This window comes from Pecten maximus, chromosome 2 (assembly GCF_902652985.1).
Source record: "Pecten maximus chromosome 2, xPecMax1.1, whole genome shotgun sequence".
NCBI classification, from domain to species: Eukaryota; Metazoa; Mollusca; class Bivalvia; order Pectinida; family Pectinidae; genus Pecten; species Pecten maximus.
The window spans coordinates 9,994,841-10,016,192 of NC_047016.1; the positions used below are offsets into that span (position 1 = coordinate 9,994,841).

A 21,352-nucleotide genomic window follows, 5' to 3' on the forward strand; every position below is an offset into this window, starting at 1 on the left:
TATACTGGTGGTATATTACGAGTGGTATACTGTTGGTAAACTGGTGATAAACTCGTGGTATACTGTTGATATACTGGTGTAGACTGGTGATATACTGGTGTATACTGATGGTATATCGGTGTATACTGGTGGTATACCGGTGTATATTGGTGATATACTGGTGGTATATTACGAGTGGTATACTGTTGATATACTGGTGATGTACTAGAGGTATACTGGTGGTATACCGGTGTATACTGGTGTATATTGGTGATATACTGGTAGTATATTACGAGTGGTATACTGTTGATATACTGGTGATATACCGGTGGTATACCGGTGTATACTGGTGTATATTGGTGATATACTAGTGGTATATTACGAGTGGTATACTGTTGATATACTGGTAACATACAACACATGTACTTGTGATCACCATGCGCCAAAACATACACTGCTAATTGATTTCCGTTCGTAGTGATCATAAAAGGATTTGCAATAGAAATACAATTATAAAAATATAATATCGGTGGTTAAATGTATGAATCAAACTATTTGTAATAAAATATTTGATTGACGTCAGTGAACATGAAATATAAAAACACTAAACTCCATATAGTGATATATAAAATGTGGCAATGGGTGGTTGTTTGGGACTTTACGGCCCCAAAACAACTCTGGTCAAACGAGGACGGAGTCCGTGGGTTATGGGCTAGCTAGTATTCAGCGAAGACTTCATCTTAAGCTGGATGTCAATCTGAGAGCTATAAGTACCAATTTTATAGACAATGTCTCGGCCAGGAGACATAACCTTGCTAAAGCAGGACTCTCGCGTCGTTAGAGAAAGAAGGGCAGTTAGAATGTAGAGAGTATAGGTCCCAAATGTATGTATGGCTATAGCAGATTTATTTTGGTCGCTTTTATGTCCCAAACACAGGACACAAAACAGTTTCTCATTCCCTAGTTGTCCCCATTGGCAGCGCTGTAATTGTTCTCATTGTTTCAGTTTTGGTAGCATTTAACGTTACCCGCATCGTGACGTCATCAAAGAAAGTCGTTTTAGATTCCATGAGAGTCTGATAAAATGCTGCTGATAAACATATTCTTACAATTTATATTTATTTTACATAGAATTTATGTAAGCAGCTCTATAACATAATAATAATAAAACCTTAGACTCGTTTTATCAATGCCATACCAAATGGATGTGTACTAATTCAATATCACTAGCAAAAAGTTAAGACCGATCGTCGTCAGGATCAAGAGGAACAAGGCTATGATTATATACAAGAAATCAATCGTCACCTCTGATGAGGACAACGAGAATATGTTTCATGTATCACACCAAACCCGCCATTACTGACGAGTATCCTGGGAGAACATTGCTGTAATACCGTTCAAATTAATCGTCACTGATAGCGAGGACCAACTGGGAATATTTTACGGAATCAATTTGCGTGTAACACATGAAAGCATTCGTCTTCACGAGAACATGATACATGTTACAGGTCGACTCAAGCAAAGACTACAAGGGAATGTGATGACGAACACAAAATACCTATCTAATCAATAGAGAAGAATTGTTTGAAGTTTATGTCTAACAGAGGTCCAAAAAATATATTTAGCTCACCTGGCACGAAGGGCCGGTGAGCTTATGGCATGGCGCAACGTCCGCCGTTCGTTTGTCGATCTACCGTCCGTCAACATTTGATTCAAATCCCTACAAATTAAACAGTTATGATTGGATTTTAATCAAAGGTAAAAAAAAAACATCCTTGGGGAAGTGTTTATTTTTAGATTGTGAAGAATGTTATCCTTTACATACGTTTCTTTTCGCATTGGTGTTCACTGAGAGTCAAGCCATCCTTAAAAGACCGTAGCTGTTGATAGGAGCAGTACAAACCAAAACAGAGAGTTAAGTCGTCCTTAAAAGACCGTAGCTGTTGATAGGAGCAGTACAAACCCAAACAGAGAGTAAAGTCGTCCTAAAAGACTATAGCTGTTGATAGGACGTTGACAAATCGAAACAAAACAGAGATTTAGGCCATCCTTAAAAGACCATTGCTGTTGATAGGACGTTAAACAGTTCAAACCAAAACAGAGAGTCAAGCCGTCCCTAAAAGAACATAGTTGTTGATAGGACGTTAAACTATACAAAACCAGAGAGTCAAATGACATGGTTTTAGCAGTTGTTTTGAATCGGCACAGAAGATAAAACTCTGTATAGCAATAAAACTTAACATCATCTTATCATCACCTTGTTATGTAAACTATAAGGCAGATAAACTGACCTTTACGCATCAGTATACACGCATTCAGCTGATTCTAAATCAGAGTAGAGCAGGCCAGACTCTTCATGGCAAAAAAAAAAAGTGTATATCAAAAACCAGAAAATGTGTATGAGTTATACCTTGCTTTTTAGAAATATATTAATGCCTGTCGTAATCTTTAGAGCTTGGTATTTGAGGTCATTGCGCAGTTTGTCGGGCGATAAGGAGTATGGTATCTCTAACGTGTCGGTATTATTGTTTATCAAGTAAATATTACTTGTCATTTTCGTTGCTTTCCTCCGGCATATCACGAACGCTGACAGTATTTATTGATAGATTTAGTCACCTCTATTGTATATCGGAAATTTTATAACACATGTCTAACGGTATCGTTTCTGTACTCTGAAATTGTTCCACATTTCGCTTGAAATTACGGTTAACAGTTCTGTTGAGTGTGCGTTTTTTTAATAGGTATGACACTGCCGATAACTTCGCCTACATATTCTGTTTACTGTTATACTAACTTCCTGATATGGCTCCGAGGTGTTTGTGTTCATGTTAATACGATCAGACAATTTTGATGTCCGTCATTGACTGTCGGCTCCCTGATCACTCTCCTGTGTCTTGTACAGCGCGAGCGCGGAATAAGTGGTCCGTGATCGGATTTTTCCTTCTGGTATTCTAAGAGGATTATATGTATTCAGAGACAAATATGCACTTCCTCTTAATGTTTGAACAGATGATTGAAAAAAGCCAATAAGTTGCTATGGAAACAGCTAGTCTGATGATTTGAGGCGATTGAAGTTTGAAGTATTTATCTTAAAAGTACAAGCTCTTTCCAAGTTTCTTCATCTGTTATCGATTATTTGTTTCCAAACTATTTATACCCTGTCAGTGTCAAGAGCCGCCAAATCCTACTTTGAGACATGTCTAGTGGATCTGTCAATATCGGTATGTCTCCTTTACATTTGGCGAAAAGTAGGAATTTTATTCGATGCTCGATTCTAGAAAATAGGACGGCAAAGTGCGCTTAATATTCCTGTATTCGTGTGAAAATCAAAGGAATATGGAATCGACTAATTCTCCATGTGCATCAACCGACAGAATGTTAAATGCTATTCTGGTCCATGAACCAACAGAGCGCTAAATGTCATTTAGGTCCATAAACCAACAAGGCGCTAACTGTCATTTTGGTCCATGAACCAACAGAAAGCTCGATGCCTTACGCGTGGTCGATCCTTAATTAACCCAATAAGACGCGTGGTCTGTTATTTCGTGTCACAATACTACGCTTGGTCGACCCTTTAGTATCTGCATACGACGCGTAGTCACCAATACGATACGGCGCCGACCCTAAAGTACGACGCGTGGTCTGCTATTTAGTGTCTTAATACGACAGATGATCGGCCCTTTAGTATCCGCATACGACGCGTAGTCGGCCCTTAAGTGTCCCAATACGACGCGTGACCGGCCCTTTAGGATCCCAATACGACACTTGGCCGGCCCTTTAGGATCCCAATACGACGCGTGATCGGCCCTTTAGGATCCCAATACGACGCTTGGCCGGCCCTTTATTATCCCCAGACGACACGTGGTTGGCCCTTTAGTGCCCAAATACTACGCCTGGTCGCCCTCGAGTATCCCAATACGACGCGCGATCGACCTTTTAGGATCCCAATACGACGCTTGGCCGGCCATTGAGGATCCCAATACGAGAGGTAATGGTATAGGTAGAAGGAAATCAATTGAGGTTACCACGGCCGTATAGAAGTACACCAGCCGTACTGTATTGATAAATAGTTGGAACACTCAATCCTCATTATATGTCTCATTTCCAAATATTGTAATAGTTGTGTCATTTATTTAAAAAAAATAACATTTTTTTTATTATTGATTGATCGACTTGGTATGTCCTGGAATCCTGCTACGTGAGTTTGGCTAGGTTTCCGTACTTCAGTAACCTTAGGTTGTATAACGTATATATCTCAGGAATTACCTTATATAGAACAGTTTTTCCCCGCTGACAGTGATAAATAAACTGATGGTACTAACTCTATTACCTTCGCCTCTCCTGTCGACGTGGTTTCTATAAGACTCCAGTAATCTCGTTACGTGCTCCGAGACTTGTCGCCGTGATCCAGTGATTCAACATGGCGGTCAGACCATGGCAGTATATGAGGTAATATATTGAGCAGCCGACATGCCTATGGAAGTTTTTATTTACGCCATTTTTCATGTAAATCACAGATTTAAATTGATTACGTTTCTAAGGGAAATATCCTTTGTACATGGTCCAGCATGACAAGTAGTCATGGTAACGCGATGATAAAAACATCAGAGAACTTCATATGAAGCGTTCCTGATCAAAGGTCTCTTTGTGTTTTCTTTTGTTCTACCAATCCTTGACTAAACTCCTGCGTTTCATGTGTTGATAGAAACCATACTTTATGCTTCGTTTTGCTTTCCGTTCAGTTAATGCAACTGGAAGTTAACTCATTTTTACTACTAAATGTATCTTGGACATGGCGTATAATGGTATGGCCTGCGCCCGTCCGAGAGAATATATTAGAATAGTACTGACAATTGGAACAAGATGGCTGCTTAACGCAAATATTGTTTGTTGTTCATTTAAAGTCCTCATAACAGCTGACGTCATACGAAGACAGATCTCACCAGTTGGGGCACAGATTATGTTTTCCCCAATTTTCTAACCAGAAGATAGAAACACGCTATTCTTCAGTAAATCAATACTGATCTTAAATGCATTTTTAAACTGGAAGGTTTTTGTGCTCGAAACGTGCTCACCATTCATTTTCCCAAGCGATGACGTTTTAAAATACATGTATGATCGTATTGAAAAAAACATTATCAGGAAAGCTGGAGATTAAGTACAATAATGAACATAATTAAAACATGCCTAATTAGCATATTGTCAACTGATCGTTTATTTCAAAGTCTTTATTTTGATAACTCCCATTAATTCAAGACAACTGCTTCCGAGAAGGGAGTGTGGTGTACATTAACTAGGTCAGTATGACATCAGATTCGACAAAGTACGACTTACCATTAATCTTCTGACCTCGGGTGTTTGAGGAGCTAAGCGTACGTTTGTTGACCACAGTTCCATAGAGAATTAAAGGACAAATATGGAAGCGAAATTGATACATTTAATCAGGACATGGTATTGGTGAACAGTAGAAACATTGACACGAGGTACCTTATCTACATGGCCCGGGCTGTTAGGACTGACATGTATATGATTGTTTGCTACAGTGGAGAAGAGACAGACGATCACACGATAGCAGTTGATGAATTTTTATTTTAACAGCCGATGTTGACGACCGAAATCAATGAATGAATATGAGCGATGTGAAGGGAAAGATGAATGCTAAAATCGACGGACGGTCCGTCAGTCTGAGTGCCTATACAGTCTCGGGACTAGTGAAGGGTTGACAGTCAATGACACGATGGGGAATTGTTTTTAAAAATATTGCAGCTTACAAACACTTAACTGTTTTTCTGTTCGCAAGTCACTGCATCTGTTCAATGAACCAATTTATGATATCTTCTTCTAATTTGATAAAATCAACTGTCATTAAAGTGAATGCCATCTAAGAAAGTCAGACATCTCATGGCCATTCTATTTATGTTCATATGCATGAAATGCAAAACAAATATGGTGTATCACCCAAACGTAGTAGGCCACGCAGTACGCCATATAAAATTTAACTGTGTCAACAGAAAGTAATGAAACAGGATTTCTCAAAGACAACATAAATACATACAGTAACATCTGTTAATAATCATTTCAATGCCCCGATGTGAACTAATATCCCGACATCACCGCGATCCACCCATTCAGTGGAGGATTGGCGGGAGATCAGAGAAAAGCTGTTGAAGTATTGGTCACGACTGTTTCTGGAAAGTAACCAATACAAATAAAAAAACACTGTATGGACGTTTGGCAACGGAATGTACCGTTTGATACATCACCCTTCGATATTTTAGACATAGATTTACCCGAAATGATATATGTTTACCAACTTAACAAGTGTGTTTTCATCACAAGTATTACAATAAATACATACTATTAGAAAGACAATTTATGACGCTATCTGGATACATCTTCACTCGGCCACTGAGGAGATAATAGCGGAGACTGCTGACGACCCCGTGATAATACCAGGAAGGACTGGTCTAAATGCCGAGTTCTATAGCCAATCATATCAATCACGTGGACAGGTAATCAATATCCGTTGTAGATTTCACTGCTTTATGTGATGGATGAGCCCGGTTAGGATCAAGGTGCCATCGCGAATAGTCAATTAAACTCCAGGTCTGTGTGGACACAGGTGTCGGATGGAGCATTACTGGCAATCCATGTCCTACCACTCCGAAACTAAACTTGTCACTATTCGCTAATTTTGTGAGCTAACTCGCGATGTTAATCGGGTTTGATATGTGACAGTTCAGCACGAAGAAGCTGTTATCTGGGGGTACCTGTCCATTTCATTGCTATTCAGTTTCAATGCAATGGAATATAATCCCAATGCTGGCCGTCTATCACGAACCATTTCACGAAGGCTGAGCAGGATGAAAGTGGATCAATTTTACAACATCTTAACTATTAGCAAATGAAAATTGATTCAAATGAAACAAGCAATACCGTTACCTGTCAGATTGTACTAAAATGAACAGTGGGGTAACATGTTTCATTCAAATTACTATTCTCTGATGATCTTTGTAGCATTGTTATTGTAACGCTCAATATTGTTTGTCTCTTGAAAGTAATATGTATCAGACGACATGCGGTTATTGTCCTTTTTCTATAAAGTCCAAATGCATTTTCGATAAAGACACCTCGCAGCTAGCTCGCCTGTCCCTAGCGGACTTTATCTAAAACAATACCATATCGGAATGCCTAAATTATATGTGTATAGACACTTTCCGTTAAAACTAAACCTACTGGTGTCAATTCTTCCGTATATGATTGTCATATAATGCCGCCATAAAGATAATAGTAAGACTATCTATGTGTCTGGCTCTACTGTCGGCACGAGAGCACCGTTTCAAGTGTCCTTTGATTTCTCCAACATTTCATGTGGCTGTGACTAAAGACGAATTTACTTTAACGCCGCCGCAGTGCACGTGTCCTGGTTGTCTCGGACTTAATGCTTCCTCTGGGCAGTGCACGTGTCCTGGTTGGCTCGGTTTTATTGTTTCCTCTGGGCAGTGCACGTGTCCTGGTTGTCTCGGACTTAATGCTTCCTCTGGGCAGTGCACGTGTCCTGGTTGGCTCGGTTTTATTGTTTCCTCTGGGCAGTGCACGTGTCCTGGTTGTCTCGGACTTAATGCTTCCTCTGGGCAGTGCACGTGTCCTGGTTGTCTCGGACATAGTGCTTCCTCTGGGCAGTGTACGTGTCCTGATTGTCTCAGGTCTTAGTGCTTCCTCTAGGCAGTGCACGTGTCCTGGTTGTCTCGGACATAGTGCTTCCTCAGGGCAGTGCACGTGTCCTGTTTGCCCCGGTCTTGGCGCTTCCATTGGACAGTGCATATGCCCTAGTTGTTCCTGGTGTTAGTGCTCCTCCTGGACTGACCTAGTGTGTAATTATCGCCCGTGGCGTGACAAGATATGGGTTGTTTTACTAGCAGTTGTCTGATGGTGTTAGCTATGACACTGAGATGCAGATAGTGAATAACATGTTTCTTAAAAGGGTATTTGGAAAACCAGACATTAAGACACATTTTGTCTGTTCAAGATGACACTTTACTATATGAATCATGAATATTTATTCTGAGGGTATCTTTTTAAAACAGTACTCTCTGTTTGGAAGTGTTTGTGAAGAGGACCACTGTATGTGGTAGGTTATTACGACCTTGATCAGTTCATGTGTCATTCGGTCGTATTTACATATAAACTGTGGGTTTATCAATTCCATAGGGACCAGAAAAGTATCTTCTATATGTATCTCCTATCAGATTTTTAAGAAAGTCGGACGCGGTATGTTGGGATATCATTTGTTATTGTGGTACTAATGGCCTGTTTCATCGTATTCCTATCCTGTTTTCATCTGGTAGGAATTGTCGTTGTCAGTAGTCGTTTTTATATGAAGTCTTGTTACAATTAGTCTTTTACTGTTTTTATTCTTCTTACTTGTATTTGTTTTAATAGGATATATTGTTAGCAGTAGTCGGATTAATAGGACTTCTCGTTACCAAAGGTCGATGAATTCTTGTTACCAGTAATCGTTTTAATAAGACTTCTCATTTTTAAAAGTCGAGGAATTCTCGTAACAAGTAATCTTACTAATAGGAATACTCATTACCAAAGGTCGAGGAATTCTCGTTAGGAGTAATCGTTTTAATAGGAATTCTCCTTACCAAAGGTCGAGGAATTATCGTGACAAGTAATCGTTTTAATAGGACTTCTTATTTCCAAAGGTCGAGGAATTCTCGTTACAAATAGTCATTTATTCGATTTAATATGAATTTTCATTACCAATGATAATTCTAGGGATTTCTCGTTACTAGTCTTATAACCAGCAGTCGTATTAATATTAATATTTTGAAGTGTCTTTACCAATAGCCATTCTTATTATCAAGTGTCTTTACTAATAGCCGTTCTTATTATTAAGTGTCTTTACCAATAGCCGTTCTTATTATTAAGTGTCTTTACCAATAGCCGTTCTTATTATTAAGTGTCTTTACCAATAGCCGTTCTTATTATTAAGTGTCTTTACCAATAGCCGTTCTTATTATTAAGTGTCTTTACCAATAGCCGTTCTTATTATTAAGTGTCTTTACTAATAGTCGTTCTTATTATCAAGTGTCTTTACCAATATCCGTTCTTATTATTAAGTGTCTTTACCAATAGCCGTTCTTATTATTAAGTGTCTTTACTAATAGCCGTTCTTATTATCAAGTGTCTTTACCAATAACCGTTCTTATTATTAAGTGTCTTTACCAATAGCTGTTCTTATTATCAAGTGTCTTTACTAATAGCCGTTCTTATTATTAAGTGTCTTTACTAATAGCCGTTCTTATTATTAAGTGTCTTTACTAATAGCCGTTCTTATTATGAAGTGTCTTTACCAATAGCCGTTCTTATTATTAAGTGTCTTTACCAATAGCCGTTCTTATTATCAAGTGTCTTTACCAATAGCCGTTCTTATTATCAAGTGTCTTTACCAATAGCCGTTCTTATTATGAAGTGTCTTTACTAATAGCCGTTCTTATTATGAAGTGTCTTTACCAATAGCCGTTCTTATTATGAAGTGTCTTTACTAATAGCCGTTCTTATTATCAAGTGTCTTTACCAATAGCCGTTCTTATTATTAAGTGTCTTTACCCATAGCCGTTCTTATTATTAAGTGTCTTTACCAATAGCCGTTCTTATTAACAAGTGTCTTTACCAATAGCCGTTCTTATTATTAAGTGTCTTTACTAATAGCCGTTCTTATTATTAAGTGTCTTTACCAATAGTCGTTCTTATTATTAAGTGTCTTTACCAATAGCCGTTCTTATTATGAAGTGTCTTTAGCAATAGCCGTTCTTATCATTAAGTGTCTTTACCAATAGCCGTTCTTATTATTAAGTGTCTTTACGAATAGTCGTTCTTATTATTGAGTGTCTTTACCAATAACCGTTCTTATTATTAAGTGTCTTTACCAATAGCCGTTCTTATTGTTAAGTCTCTTTACCAATAGCCGTTCTTATTATGAAGTGTCTTTACCAATAGCCGTTCTTATTATTAAGTGTCTTTACCAATAGCCGTTCTTATTATTAAGTGTCTTTACCAATAGCCGTTCTCATTATGAAGTGTCTTTACCAATAGCCGTTCTTATTATTAAGTGTCTTTACCAATAGCCGTTCTTATTATTAAGTGTCTTTACCAGTAGCCGTTCTTATTATTAAGTGTCTTTACCAATAGCCGTTCTTATTATTAAGTGTCTTTACCAGTAGCCGTTCTTATTATTAAGTGTCTTTACCAATAGCCGTTCTTGTTCTTTTTTCCTGGTCGTTTTATTCTGAATTCTCATTAAAAATGGTTGTCTTCATTGGAGATCTCGCTACCAGTAGTTGTTTCTTGTCGGTCTCGTTATCAGAAGTCTTTTTACTATTCGGTTTAATGTGAATTTGGTCGTTTTTATAGGAATTCACGTTAACAGTAGTATTTTTTATGAAGTCTCGTTACCAGTATTCGTTTTAATATGAATTCTCGTTACCAGTAGTCGTTTTAATATGAATTCTCGTTACCAGTATTCGTTTTAATATGAATTATCGTTACCAGTAGTCGTTTTAATATGAATTCTGGTTACCAGTAGTCGTTTTAATATGAATTCTCGTTACCAGTAGTCGTTTTAATATGAATTATCGTTACCAGTAGTCATTTTACTAATCGATTTAATATAAATTATCATTACCAATACACAGTAGATGTTTTAATTGGAAGTTTATTTCACAGTTGTCGTTTTGATGTGAATTCTCGTTACCAGTTATCCATTTACTATAAAGTCTCGTTACAAATACTCGAACCAAAATGTCCTTACCAGCAGCAATCATAGTAAAATAGCAGAATATGGTCGTTACAATAGATCATCATCCTGAAACGACCAAGGCAAACAAGAGATGTACTTTGACAGCGGACACGCTTGACAGCCTGCAACCATGATCGATTCTATGAGACTGAAATTCTCCTCGTGAAATTCTGTTAACTACTAGAGGTCATAGTACTGTGTTTCCCTTTCAGTGCATCGAGTACCGTTCTGATGATTTATATTTTGTCTTGTCGATTTGTTATGTCGAGGATATTGCTGGTTCCTGATGTTGCTCAATTAATCATTTATCCAAAATTTACTCCGATTAAATACTATTAAAGTGACTTTCACTGTAGAATTTATGCTCATTAAAACGACTACAACTGTAGATTTCATACTCATTAAAGCAACTATAACTGTATATTTTATACTCATTAAAGCAACTATAACTGTAGATTTCTTATTCATTAAAGCAACTATAACTGTAGATTTTATACTCATTAATGCGACTATAACTGTAGATTTCTTATTCATTAAAGTAACTATTACTGTATATTTTATACTCATTATAGCGACTATAACTGAAGAGTTCATACTCTAACTAGATTTTATACCCATTGCGGTGACTATAATTGTATATATCATACTCATTAAAGCGACTATAACTGTAGATTTCATACTCATTGAGGTGACTATAATTGTTGATTTCATACTCATTAAAGCGACTATAACTGTAGATTTCATACTCTAACTAAATTTTATACTCATTGAGGTGACTATAATTGTATATATCATACTCATTAAAGCGACAATAACTGTAGATTTCATACTCATTGAGGTGACTATAATTGTAGATTTCATACTCATTATAGCGACTACAACTGTATAATTCGTCCTCATTAAAGCGACTAGTAAGAATGCTTTATGAATATTTGTTTACGAGTTTTAAGCAGTGTTAACCTCGATTGAAGTTTGTAAACAATGCTTTTCAGAGAAAGTCAAATGGCGTCGCGTAGGTGTACACGTCGTCACGAGTTCGTCCGCCATTACTTTACCAAAAATAGAAATGGATTACGAGGTAGGTGTAAACAAAGACACCCATGGAAGATTATATTCGCTGTCCTTCCTTACTATGTATTTTTAATTAGATAATACAATTGTATTTTGTGTAATTAATATTGGGTTTTACAATGGAACACGGCAATGGATTACAATGTAACATAGCAATGGGTTCTAGTTTTCGTTTTCTTAAACGAGACGTGACACAATTGCATAGCCTTAACATGTCAGCGTTCTGCTTACATGTACGTAGGTAATATGGTCGCTTTATGTCAAGCTTTGCTGGCATGCTTGTGCTCTAGACGTAGCAGAAAATAATTGATGTGGATAATAAGAACTCCGGAGAACTTTTGATCAATAAAAGCAAACGAAAAAAAAAATCGAAATAATAACGAAACCACAATGAGGACATAATACGATCAAAAATATGGACTTTAAAAGTACAGGAAGTAAAAGAAGTGTCTTCGGCTTCACGAACGACACCCGCCATGCAAATCTAGGTCATGACGAGACCCGCCATACAAATCTAGGTCACAACGACACCCACCATACAAATCTAGGTTACGGCGACACCCGCCATACAAATCTAGGTCACGGCGACAGCCGCCATACAAATCTAGGTCACGGCAACACCTGCCATACAAATCTAGGTCACGAACGACACCCGCCATACAAATCTAGGTCACGACGACACCCGTAATTCCAATCTAGGTCACGAACGACACCCGCCATACAAATCAAGGCGATATCTGGGATTAGTCACATTCTCAAAATGAGTAGTAAGGGGATGACAGTGGAGCTATTAGGCATATCAAGAGACATCGAAAAGTTACTATCACAGAAGCAAATATATCATTACCAAACGTGATCCTGACTTTCCCATGGTCTTCATCAACCTGCATCTCGAAACCCTGTGTCAGTAGTCGAGATATGTCACGGAAATCGTAATAATAGGGAAAAGTCCTTAAATATAAAGTCAACTGGTAATCACCGTAGTTAGAGGAACGAAGGATGATACTATCAAGAAAGGGAAAATTAATAATTTGGAAATTGAAGTCAGCACCATATGTATATCAATTTTCGGTTGAAAGGTCTTGCCACCAAGCACAACAAAGATGTTGTCAACCAGAAATTGAATCATTGGAACGATTCCACCTCCCTTAGTCGTGACTTTTACGAATTACACTCCAGTATAGTTAACAATTGTATACTGGAATCGTCATTCGACTTTACTGGAAAAGAAAGTGGCATAACATGAGATCAAATGTGGTTCTAAAGTTTGGAATGGGTAATAGGGTACAATCGGTACATACGTATTTTAGGAGGGAATGTTCAAGATTAATCCTGCAACTCGACACGTTTTGAAAATAGAATATACCAGCAAGGCGATACAATAAGCATCAGTAATGTTCTTCACAATACGTCTGTCCAAGCAAACATACTGTACCTCTGTACTTTCGATATAAAAGTACCCTTAATTGTAAAAAAGCTACTATAGTTGAATTTTGAGGACCTACGAATAAACCTCCTACAACATGTCCCTGTCCTATTTTCAGCACATCTTCGGTCAAGCTGGATTCGTTATAACTGGCTATCTTTGCATTATTCAAAATTAGTAGCTACGAGAGCGTTTCATGAATGGTTCGAATTACCCATGGACTCGTTTCATTAAAATGGATATGAATTTCAAGATACTTATAGATTCCGACGAAAAATATGGCGTATTCAATTCACTGTCAGAGTGGGTTAAATCCATAATTCTTAAACGAATAAGTAGCTTAAATCCAAAATTAAAAAAAAAAAAGAAAAGAAAAAAGACAAGTCTGTATTTCATGATTCCGACATCAAAACTACTCTTAACATAGCAGATTTGTGGTTTAGCCTAGTATGTTATCTAATACTATTATCATTAAAACACGTTTGCATTTCCAGCTTGCAAAAGGAACTACGCTTGCTTGATAGCTAGGGTAACATATCATCCATTTTTCTGAAATACTGACCAATCGTCTTTCAAAATGCTGTCAAGTGAGCAGAATGCGGAATTACATTATACTGGATTCCTAAGGATCACAAGAATACTTACAACAGCTTTATTACAGGTTCGAGAACCCGTTCAACTGCAAATCAGCCTTTATTCAAACTTCTTATAACCATTATTTGTTTAAGTATATCAGGGCTGCAGTCGTATATGGATACTGTTTATCTGTCTTGAATATCCGTTCCAAAAAGAAGGGAAAAACATTTCTTCTATCGAAATATTAGATTTTTTCCACTATCTACATGTACACTTACTTTCCCCATTCCAAACTGAATGGAGGCCTACAATGCCATGTGATTTTTCTTTCCGACGGCTTTATAAGTACACAGTTTGTGAACTATACGGGAGCGTATGACTAGGGCCCATAGAGAATACCCCGAAGATGAAATCGTGAGAAAGATTGAATTTCTGATCGACAATCGTGAGTTTGGTGACTAGATCTTCCAACAGGCTGCTGGCATAGCCATGGGAACAAGACGTGTCGCTCGATTGGCCGACTTGTTTTTGTTTTCATACGAGGTTATATTGAAGAGCTTATCAAAACATGTTACAATTGCATTGTCTTTCAATCTCACATTTAGATATCTGTATTTTGATGATAAGTTATCGTTAAATAGCAAAGGATATGTAGATGTTGTCAAACAGCTAGACCATCAACAACTGGGAAATCAAACACGCTAATGACGCTTGAAAATCAGGCGCTTTTTTTTTAGGAACAGGTGTTCAATTGTATGATTATCGCGATGATTTCAATACCTGTAACTATATTCCATTTCTGAAAAGTAGCATCCCTACTCGATGACAAGTCGATATTCTCTTGTTGTTGCTTTGGTCTTGGTATCTTAATGGTCGAGTTGTCGAAATGTAATTCGTCGTTCCAGCTAGGGATTGTACAAATGACACAAGGGTCAATAGGACTTTAAGAGATGAACCTGCAATTTAGCTGTGTTAATAATTGACAGGCTTAACGAAAGGGAGGACTGTTTTAGAACTATTTTATACCCCCTGATTTCTTGATTCTAGTTCTCTTCTGGAACCCGAATACTTCACAATGATCAAAACTTTTGCAATAGCTCTTTCGCATGCAATAAAACGGAGTATTACTACATCGATTAAGACAAAGACAATTCGGGTATCAGGGACCCAAAAACATTAGCCTTGTTAAAAAAGGACCTTTATATCCTAAAACCACAGATTTGATTCTCCGTAAGATTTCATCTTGGTAATTCGTGAAAGGTCATCCTATAACAGCCGTCTCGACAGGAGTGGTTTGTAAAGGAATACACCGAACCATTGTCGGGGGATAAATGGCTTTAATTGATTATTCCTTTTGTCTCCCTAAAGATAGGAACGAATCTTCAGCTTCTGAGGTTTTATTCTCAGACCAATGGAATGAGATATCAATCTCAGTGTGTTCGGGCTTTTACGATTGCGACGACTGCGTACTTACAGGGTTGGGACGAATACGTCGTTGTTAAGATTATTTTCATTCTCATAACAGTATATACATCATAAGAAATAATCTAATTGAGTTTTTCTTACGTTTGCACGATTCTAATGACGCTCACTGTATTTGTATTTATTTATTTTGGCTGTGTGTTGATTTATAGACGTCTTAGGATTTGGTTATTTCGTCATCTCAACTTTTCAACGAAAACAAGGGGGGATACTTCTTTGTGTCTGTCTGTCTGTCTGTCAGACTTTCCGTCAGGGGATACGTGGTGTGTCTATATGTCCGTCTGTCAGACTTTCCGTCAGGGGATAACTCTTTGGGTGTGTCTGTCTGTCCGTCTGTCAGACTTTCCGTCATGGGATACGTGGTGTGTCTATATGTCCGTCTGTCATACTTTCCGTCAGGGGATAACTCTTTGGGTGTATCTTTCTGTCCGTCTGTCAGACTTTACGTCAGGGGATACGTCTTTGGTTGTGTCTGTATGTCCGTCGGCAGACGTCCGTCAGGGGATACCTCTTTGGGTGTGTCTGTCTGTCCGTCGGTCAGACTTCCGTCAGGGAGATACCTCTTTGGGTGTGTCTGTCTGTCCGTCTGTCAGACTTTCCGTCAGGGGATACGTCTTTGGTTGTGTCTGACTGTCCGTCTGTCAGACTTTACGTCAGTGGATACCTCTTTGGGTGTATATTTCTGTGTTAGGTTGATAGCCGACTTTAATATGGTCCTATATAACTATATCCAGTATGTCCATACAGAATACCAAGTATCAGATTCCGTTCGAACGGCTATGAGATATGTGTATGTTACCACATAATTAATAACGCTTCACTAAGTACTTGTCGTTACCATAAAACTTTTTTTAAAGTAGGTATATGTGTACCTAATGTGAGCTTAGCTACAGCAATGTAAACCATGGGGGTACACATTCCATAAGCTTTAATGTTTTGGATTTATTAATAATTGGTAGGCATTGTTAGTCCCTTTTACACCTTCGTACGACTTGAATATGTGTTTTATGAAATAAAGATAATATCCGTTGCTGACATCTACAAGCGAGAATTGATATCTATTGAAGTTAGTCCAGATAAGTTTTCGTTATGCTGGTATGTAGTTGGTGGAAACTGTGTGTATCTTTTCTTAATTTCGCTTATCTATGTGAATTTCTTCCTTATCTATCTAGACTATGTGGACCTCTTCCTGATATCTCTAAACATTGTGGATCTCTTATATCCGTAAACTATGTGGACCTCTTCCTTATATCTCTAAACATTGTGGATCTCTTATATCCGTAAACTATGTGGACCTCTTCCTTATATCTCTAAACATTGTGGATCTCTTATATCCGTTAACTATGTGGACCTCTTCCTTGTATCTCTAAATATTGTGGATCTCTTATATCCGTAAACTATGTGGATCTCCAAACTATGTGGACCTCTTCCTGATATCTATATTGTTACATTTGCTACAGATATGAAGTGTACGACTCTACAGAAGCGGATCCCGCACGGGTCTGTCCAGGTCGTACCATACAACATGTTCGGTGCGGTGGCGCGCTACTCCTGTGACGACGGATACGAGATTAGTGGCGTGGCCAGACGTGTTTGTCAGGGCGATGGAAAGTGGAGCAACGAAGAACCGGAATGTATCGTCAGTTCCGAAGTCGCAGGTAGGTCAAGTTCACGGCAACGGGGGCTAAGAAGCCCTAAAGGTATCCTCATACCTTAAATCTCAAGTCAAATGTACTTTAATGGGATTCGAAAAGAAAGTTATTATCATGTCAGTCCTCGTTTCACATGAATCATAGGTGTCTGGGAGACTCATTAATTGCCACCTACACCACTCGTGTTACACGTAGGTCAATGTTATTTTAGCATGTATTAGCCAGCAAGGGCTGAAAATTGGGAAAGGGCAAGTTATTAGGTAGGTCATTTCAGTTCACAAACACATTGCTATACTCTTAGTGATGTTAAGGCTAATCTCGCATTGGAAAACAAAACCCTTTTGGAAATTCGAACATCATGGAATAATTGATGTTTAGTTTTATTAAGAATAACGAGACCAATGTATAAGGTTTTAATAGTATCCACCAGGTTAATCGAGCCATAAAAATGAGGGGAAATGAGATCTTGGTAGTATAGCAATTACAATTCAGCGTTACTCTGGTAATGGCACAACGACCGTGTTTTAATAAATTCATCTATCAAACCTTATTCTGTAAATATCTTTACTATCTTCATTGTATTTTTAATTTGCGTTGTCGTCATTTTCTGTTTCAGTAAACACTGAATGTGGACCTCCTCCAGTGGTCCACAATGCCAGGCATGACCGAGAGCCGTGGCGGATGTCTTATGAACAAGGAGTCATGCTGCAGTACGAGTGTGATTCCGGCTTCACATCAAACAGGGGCAGTATTTTCCGGGCCTGGTGTGTCCGGAGTGGATGGGTGGGACCCAACATGACATGTAGTCGTGAGTATGAACGTGGTATCGCATAGACTGGTGATCAGTTCTATGTACACAGAGATTTGGAACAAAGTAGGATCAGAGTAGAAGGGACAATGTTCAAGTAAATATATGAGGAAGGGTGACATTGATCGAAGATGCCCGCCTACAGCAGACGACAAAGACAATATGTCGGAAATGATTAGTATCTAAACAAAACAAAATAAGATAAATATAGGTTTGTATTCTTAGCGCAACTATCAATAACTGCCGCCATATCAGCGAATAACAAATATGACTTGTTTTGTGAATAACTCTTTTATCATAAGTTTGAATCATCTTCTATACAATTATAGCCTTTTGGTCAGGTCGATACATGGTCTTATTATGCTGAGAAATATATCGACCGAGTTTGAAGTCCGAGGTTGAGGTTTTTTCCTAACTTGTAAATATTTATATCTTTTAAACATTCCACAGTCAAATTGTAAAACATTAAAAATACAATCGTCGCACCAATTCCTTAATGATATAATTTCTTATTGTTATAACATGTCTGTGCTACAATTACGTGCACGATATTGAACATTGTTGAACAATGCCAAGGGGAGGAATTCAGAATTTAATTTTAGAAACACTACTAACAACTTTTTTACCAGCATCTTTTGTTCTCCTGGTCGATAGGACTTTTTACGTGGTACTATTTTAGCCAGTCAGAAAGTATAGAAATATCATTTTATACTAACACTGAATATTACCGTTTGTTTCCATTCTCAGACGCCGGCTGTCCCCTAAACAACACGACTATTGAGAACGGAGGGATTATCCCTCCAAGTCAGATAACAACGGGCGCCAAACTGCAATACTTCTGCAAACACGGCTTTTTCTTGGCTGGACGAGAAGAGCGTGAGTGTCTCGCGGATGGCACGTGGGGAGGTCGTGAGCCGAGTTGCGAGAAAGGTAAGTTCACATGGTACTTTTAGCGTTTGACAAGGTTCGATCAGAGACCAAACTTACGATCAACGGGGTTATTGCATGGTGATAGTATTCCATCAGATTTTCACATTTAACATTTCAAAAATCTTAAGACTACATTTTTGTAGCGATTACACACGCTATTTACTACTTACGGATATCATATATACCATTTGCGATTGACTGTTTCTGCAGTTTGGTTAGCCCGTGTTATTCTGTGTGTTGGGTACATGACGATTTGGTATGGAGGTGTTTAGTAGGTATCACGCGGTACGATACTCCGGCTTTATACGTCTGCACGAGGCGATCTGATTCGGCATTATGGTGTCTAGGTGTTTTCTTCAGTACGGCTATATCATGATATGGAGGTGTTTCTGCGTGATGATTGGTATTGGGCACCGTTACTCATCTTTATGATGGCTGTACTTTGTTAAGGCCATGGCTTGATATGGTTATGATGGAACTTCGACATGCAACCCAATGTATACAATAATGTAGCATTTCACGGTATCGTATTATAGCGAACATCGTTTTACAACATGTTCCGTTATGTATCAATGTGACGCTTTGTATAACATAATTATAGCCTTAAATCAATTGCTTAAGTGACCCAGATCGGTTAATTGGTTACCTACACAGTTTAATATCTATTGACTGTTTATAGAGTTGAATACAGCGCGCGTCATCTGATATACTGTATATGTACTTTGTAATAGCAAGTAAGCCGTTCAGTTCCTACTATAAATAGCTCGGTATGGTGGTATGGCGCTGATAATATGACCCTCATCACTTACTCTGATGTTAAAAGAATCAAAAGGGTAAATGCTTAAATAAGGCATAGCATTTATTGCATATCCAACTCTTAGTTTCCACAGACGTATTTGTAATGAGCGCGTTCACATGACCTGGTGATATCTCGTGTGATACAGGACAGTCCTCATGTAGAGACGAAACTTTGAATCGCGTGCTTTAAGCACAATTATGTCCACAAAATGTTTGTTTCGACGAATATGATCAGTTGAAAACATACGACGAAATGTCAAGTTTTCAGTTTTCAATCGGCCAATATTAGTATATCTAAAATACTGACAAATCATCAGAAGCCTTCGGATTAGGACTAATCAGAAGCCAAGTTGGAATGGTACTTTAACAAGGATGGTTGTACATGTAACGAAATTCAATACATTTAGATTTGACTAGAAGCAAGACGAGTCTGATGATGACGCAGTTATGCATGCAGCTAGCTTCCATTTAAAAGGGTTCCTGTTCAATTTGCTAGGCATTTATGACTGAAATTGATTCTGATTTCAAGGACATTCTTTTGATCAAAGCCAACGCCACCCTTAGTCCTCTTTATTGCATCGTGATTTATACAAAACAATATCCTACAGTTCCGTCATTAATTGAATTGTGAGATCAATGCACAAAATACACTCCCTCTTCTATATTTGAACATTTAATTAGGCGTTTTTCATTAAGATGGCTTCCCTCTTGATTTCCACTGTTGGACCCGTAACTTTGACATCTCCTACTGAGACGAAACAGTGTAGTTCTTTTATATAATTATTAGGCACATCTACGGGCAACAGCATTGTGTACGGGCGCTTTTATACAACAACACTATGGTGTACTTTTATGTATCATTTATTTGACATATTTACATATTCTCAGTTTGCAAAAATCATACACTAAAGCGCGCTTTAAAGAAATAGTTTGGTTTGTGTCTTTTTATAATCTGCCAAAAGTCGCCAAATCATAGACACGGCAACCAAATCAAAATATTGAAAACTGAATATTGAAATATCTGAAATTTGAACATAAATTTCATTATGAAAAAAAACATGCTAACTAACACCAAATGGTATGCTCGATTTTGTTTGTTTGTTTTTGGGTTGTTTTTACTATTGCTATGATGAACTGTTATGGTATGGTGAACGATCATGCAACTTCCATTCATTTTACAGTAACGTGTGGACCTCCACCGATCATCGAGCACGCCATCATTATGGATATTGAGACCGGTGGAACGTTTTCATCCGGGCAACAGTTAACGTATGCTTGTGACCAGGGTTACGATATGGAAGGCGATCCGAGAGCGATGTGTAACACGGACGGCGATTGGACATGGCTAGGAATCAGACTAATGTGTAGACGTACGGAATTCACTCATACCTTTTTGTGAGAAACGTTTGTAAGGATAAATGGTGGAAATTATTAATATCCTGTTTCGTACTGAGAGTTGTTTTTTTCCCCAGAAGAAATATATACGACTTCCCAGTTATAAAAAAAGACGACAGGACATATTAATAACAGGCGCTCTTTGAAAAACAATAAAGGATTACGAAATAGTAACGGAACCACGATTCCAATTCAAAATTAATAAAACGAAACGCAATAAGAACAAAAATAAAGATATGCATGGAAACCATTACCAGAAAAATTACCAGATAATATGAACAGGATCCCTCCTCCCATCCAAATACTGGATGTTATTTGATCCGTGATAGTTAAGCGATTTGAGACAAATGCTAATTTTGGAGATTTCCCTGCTATAAAGGAATGTAACATTAAAAAAACTTATTATCAGATGAAACAATGGTGTTTTT

General features: G+C 37.9%; 1 protein-coding gene across 1 annotated transcript in view; it reads left to right on the top strand.

Moving 5' to 3' along the window:
• LOC117316901 (protein lev-9-like) overlaps positions 1 to 21,352 on the top strand; it is a 55,371-nt gene that overhangs the window by 23,530 nt on the left and 10,489 nt on the right. The window contains exons 3-6 of the mRNA XM_033871683.1: positions 16,802 to 16,999; positions 17,610 to 17,801; positions 18,549 to 18,731; positions 20,711 to 20,899. Of these exons, the coding sequence (XP_033727574.1) occupies positions 16,802 to 16,999; positions 17,610 to 17,801; positions 18,549 to 18,731; positions 20,711 to 20,899 (762 nt within the window). The remainder of the gene's footprint in view (positions 1 to 16,801; positions 17,000 to 17,609; positions 17,802 to 18,548; positions 18,732 to 20,710; positions 20,900 to 21,352) is intronic.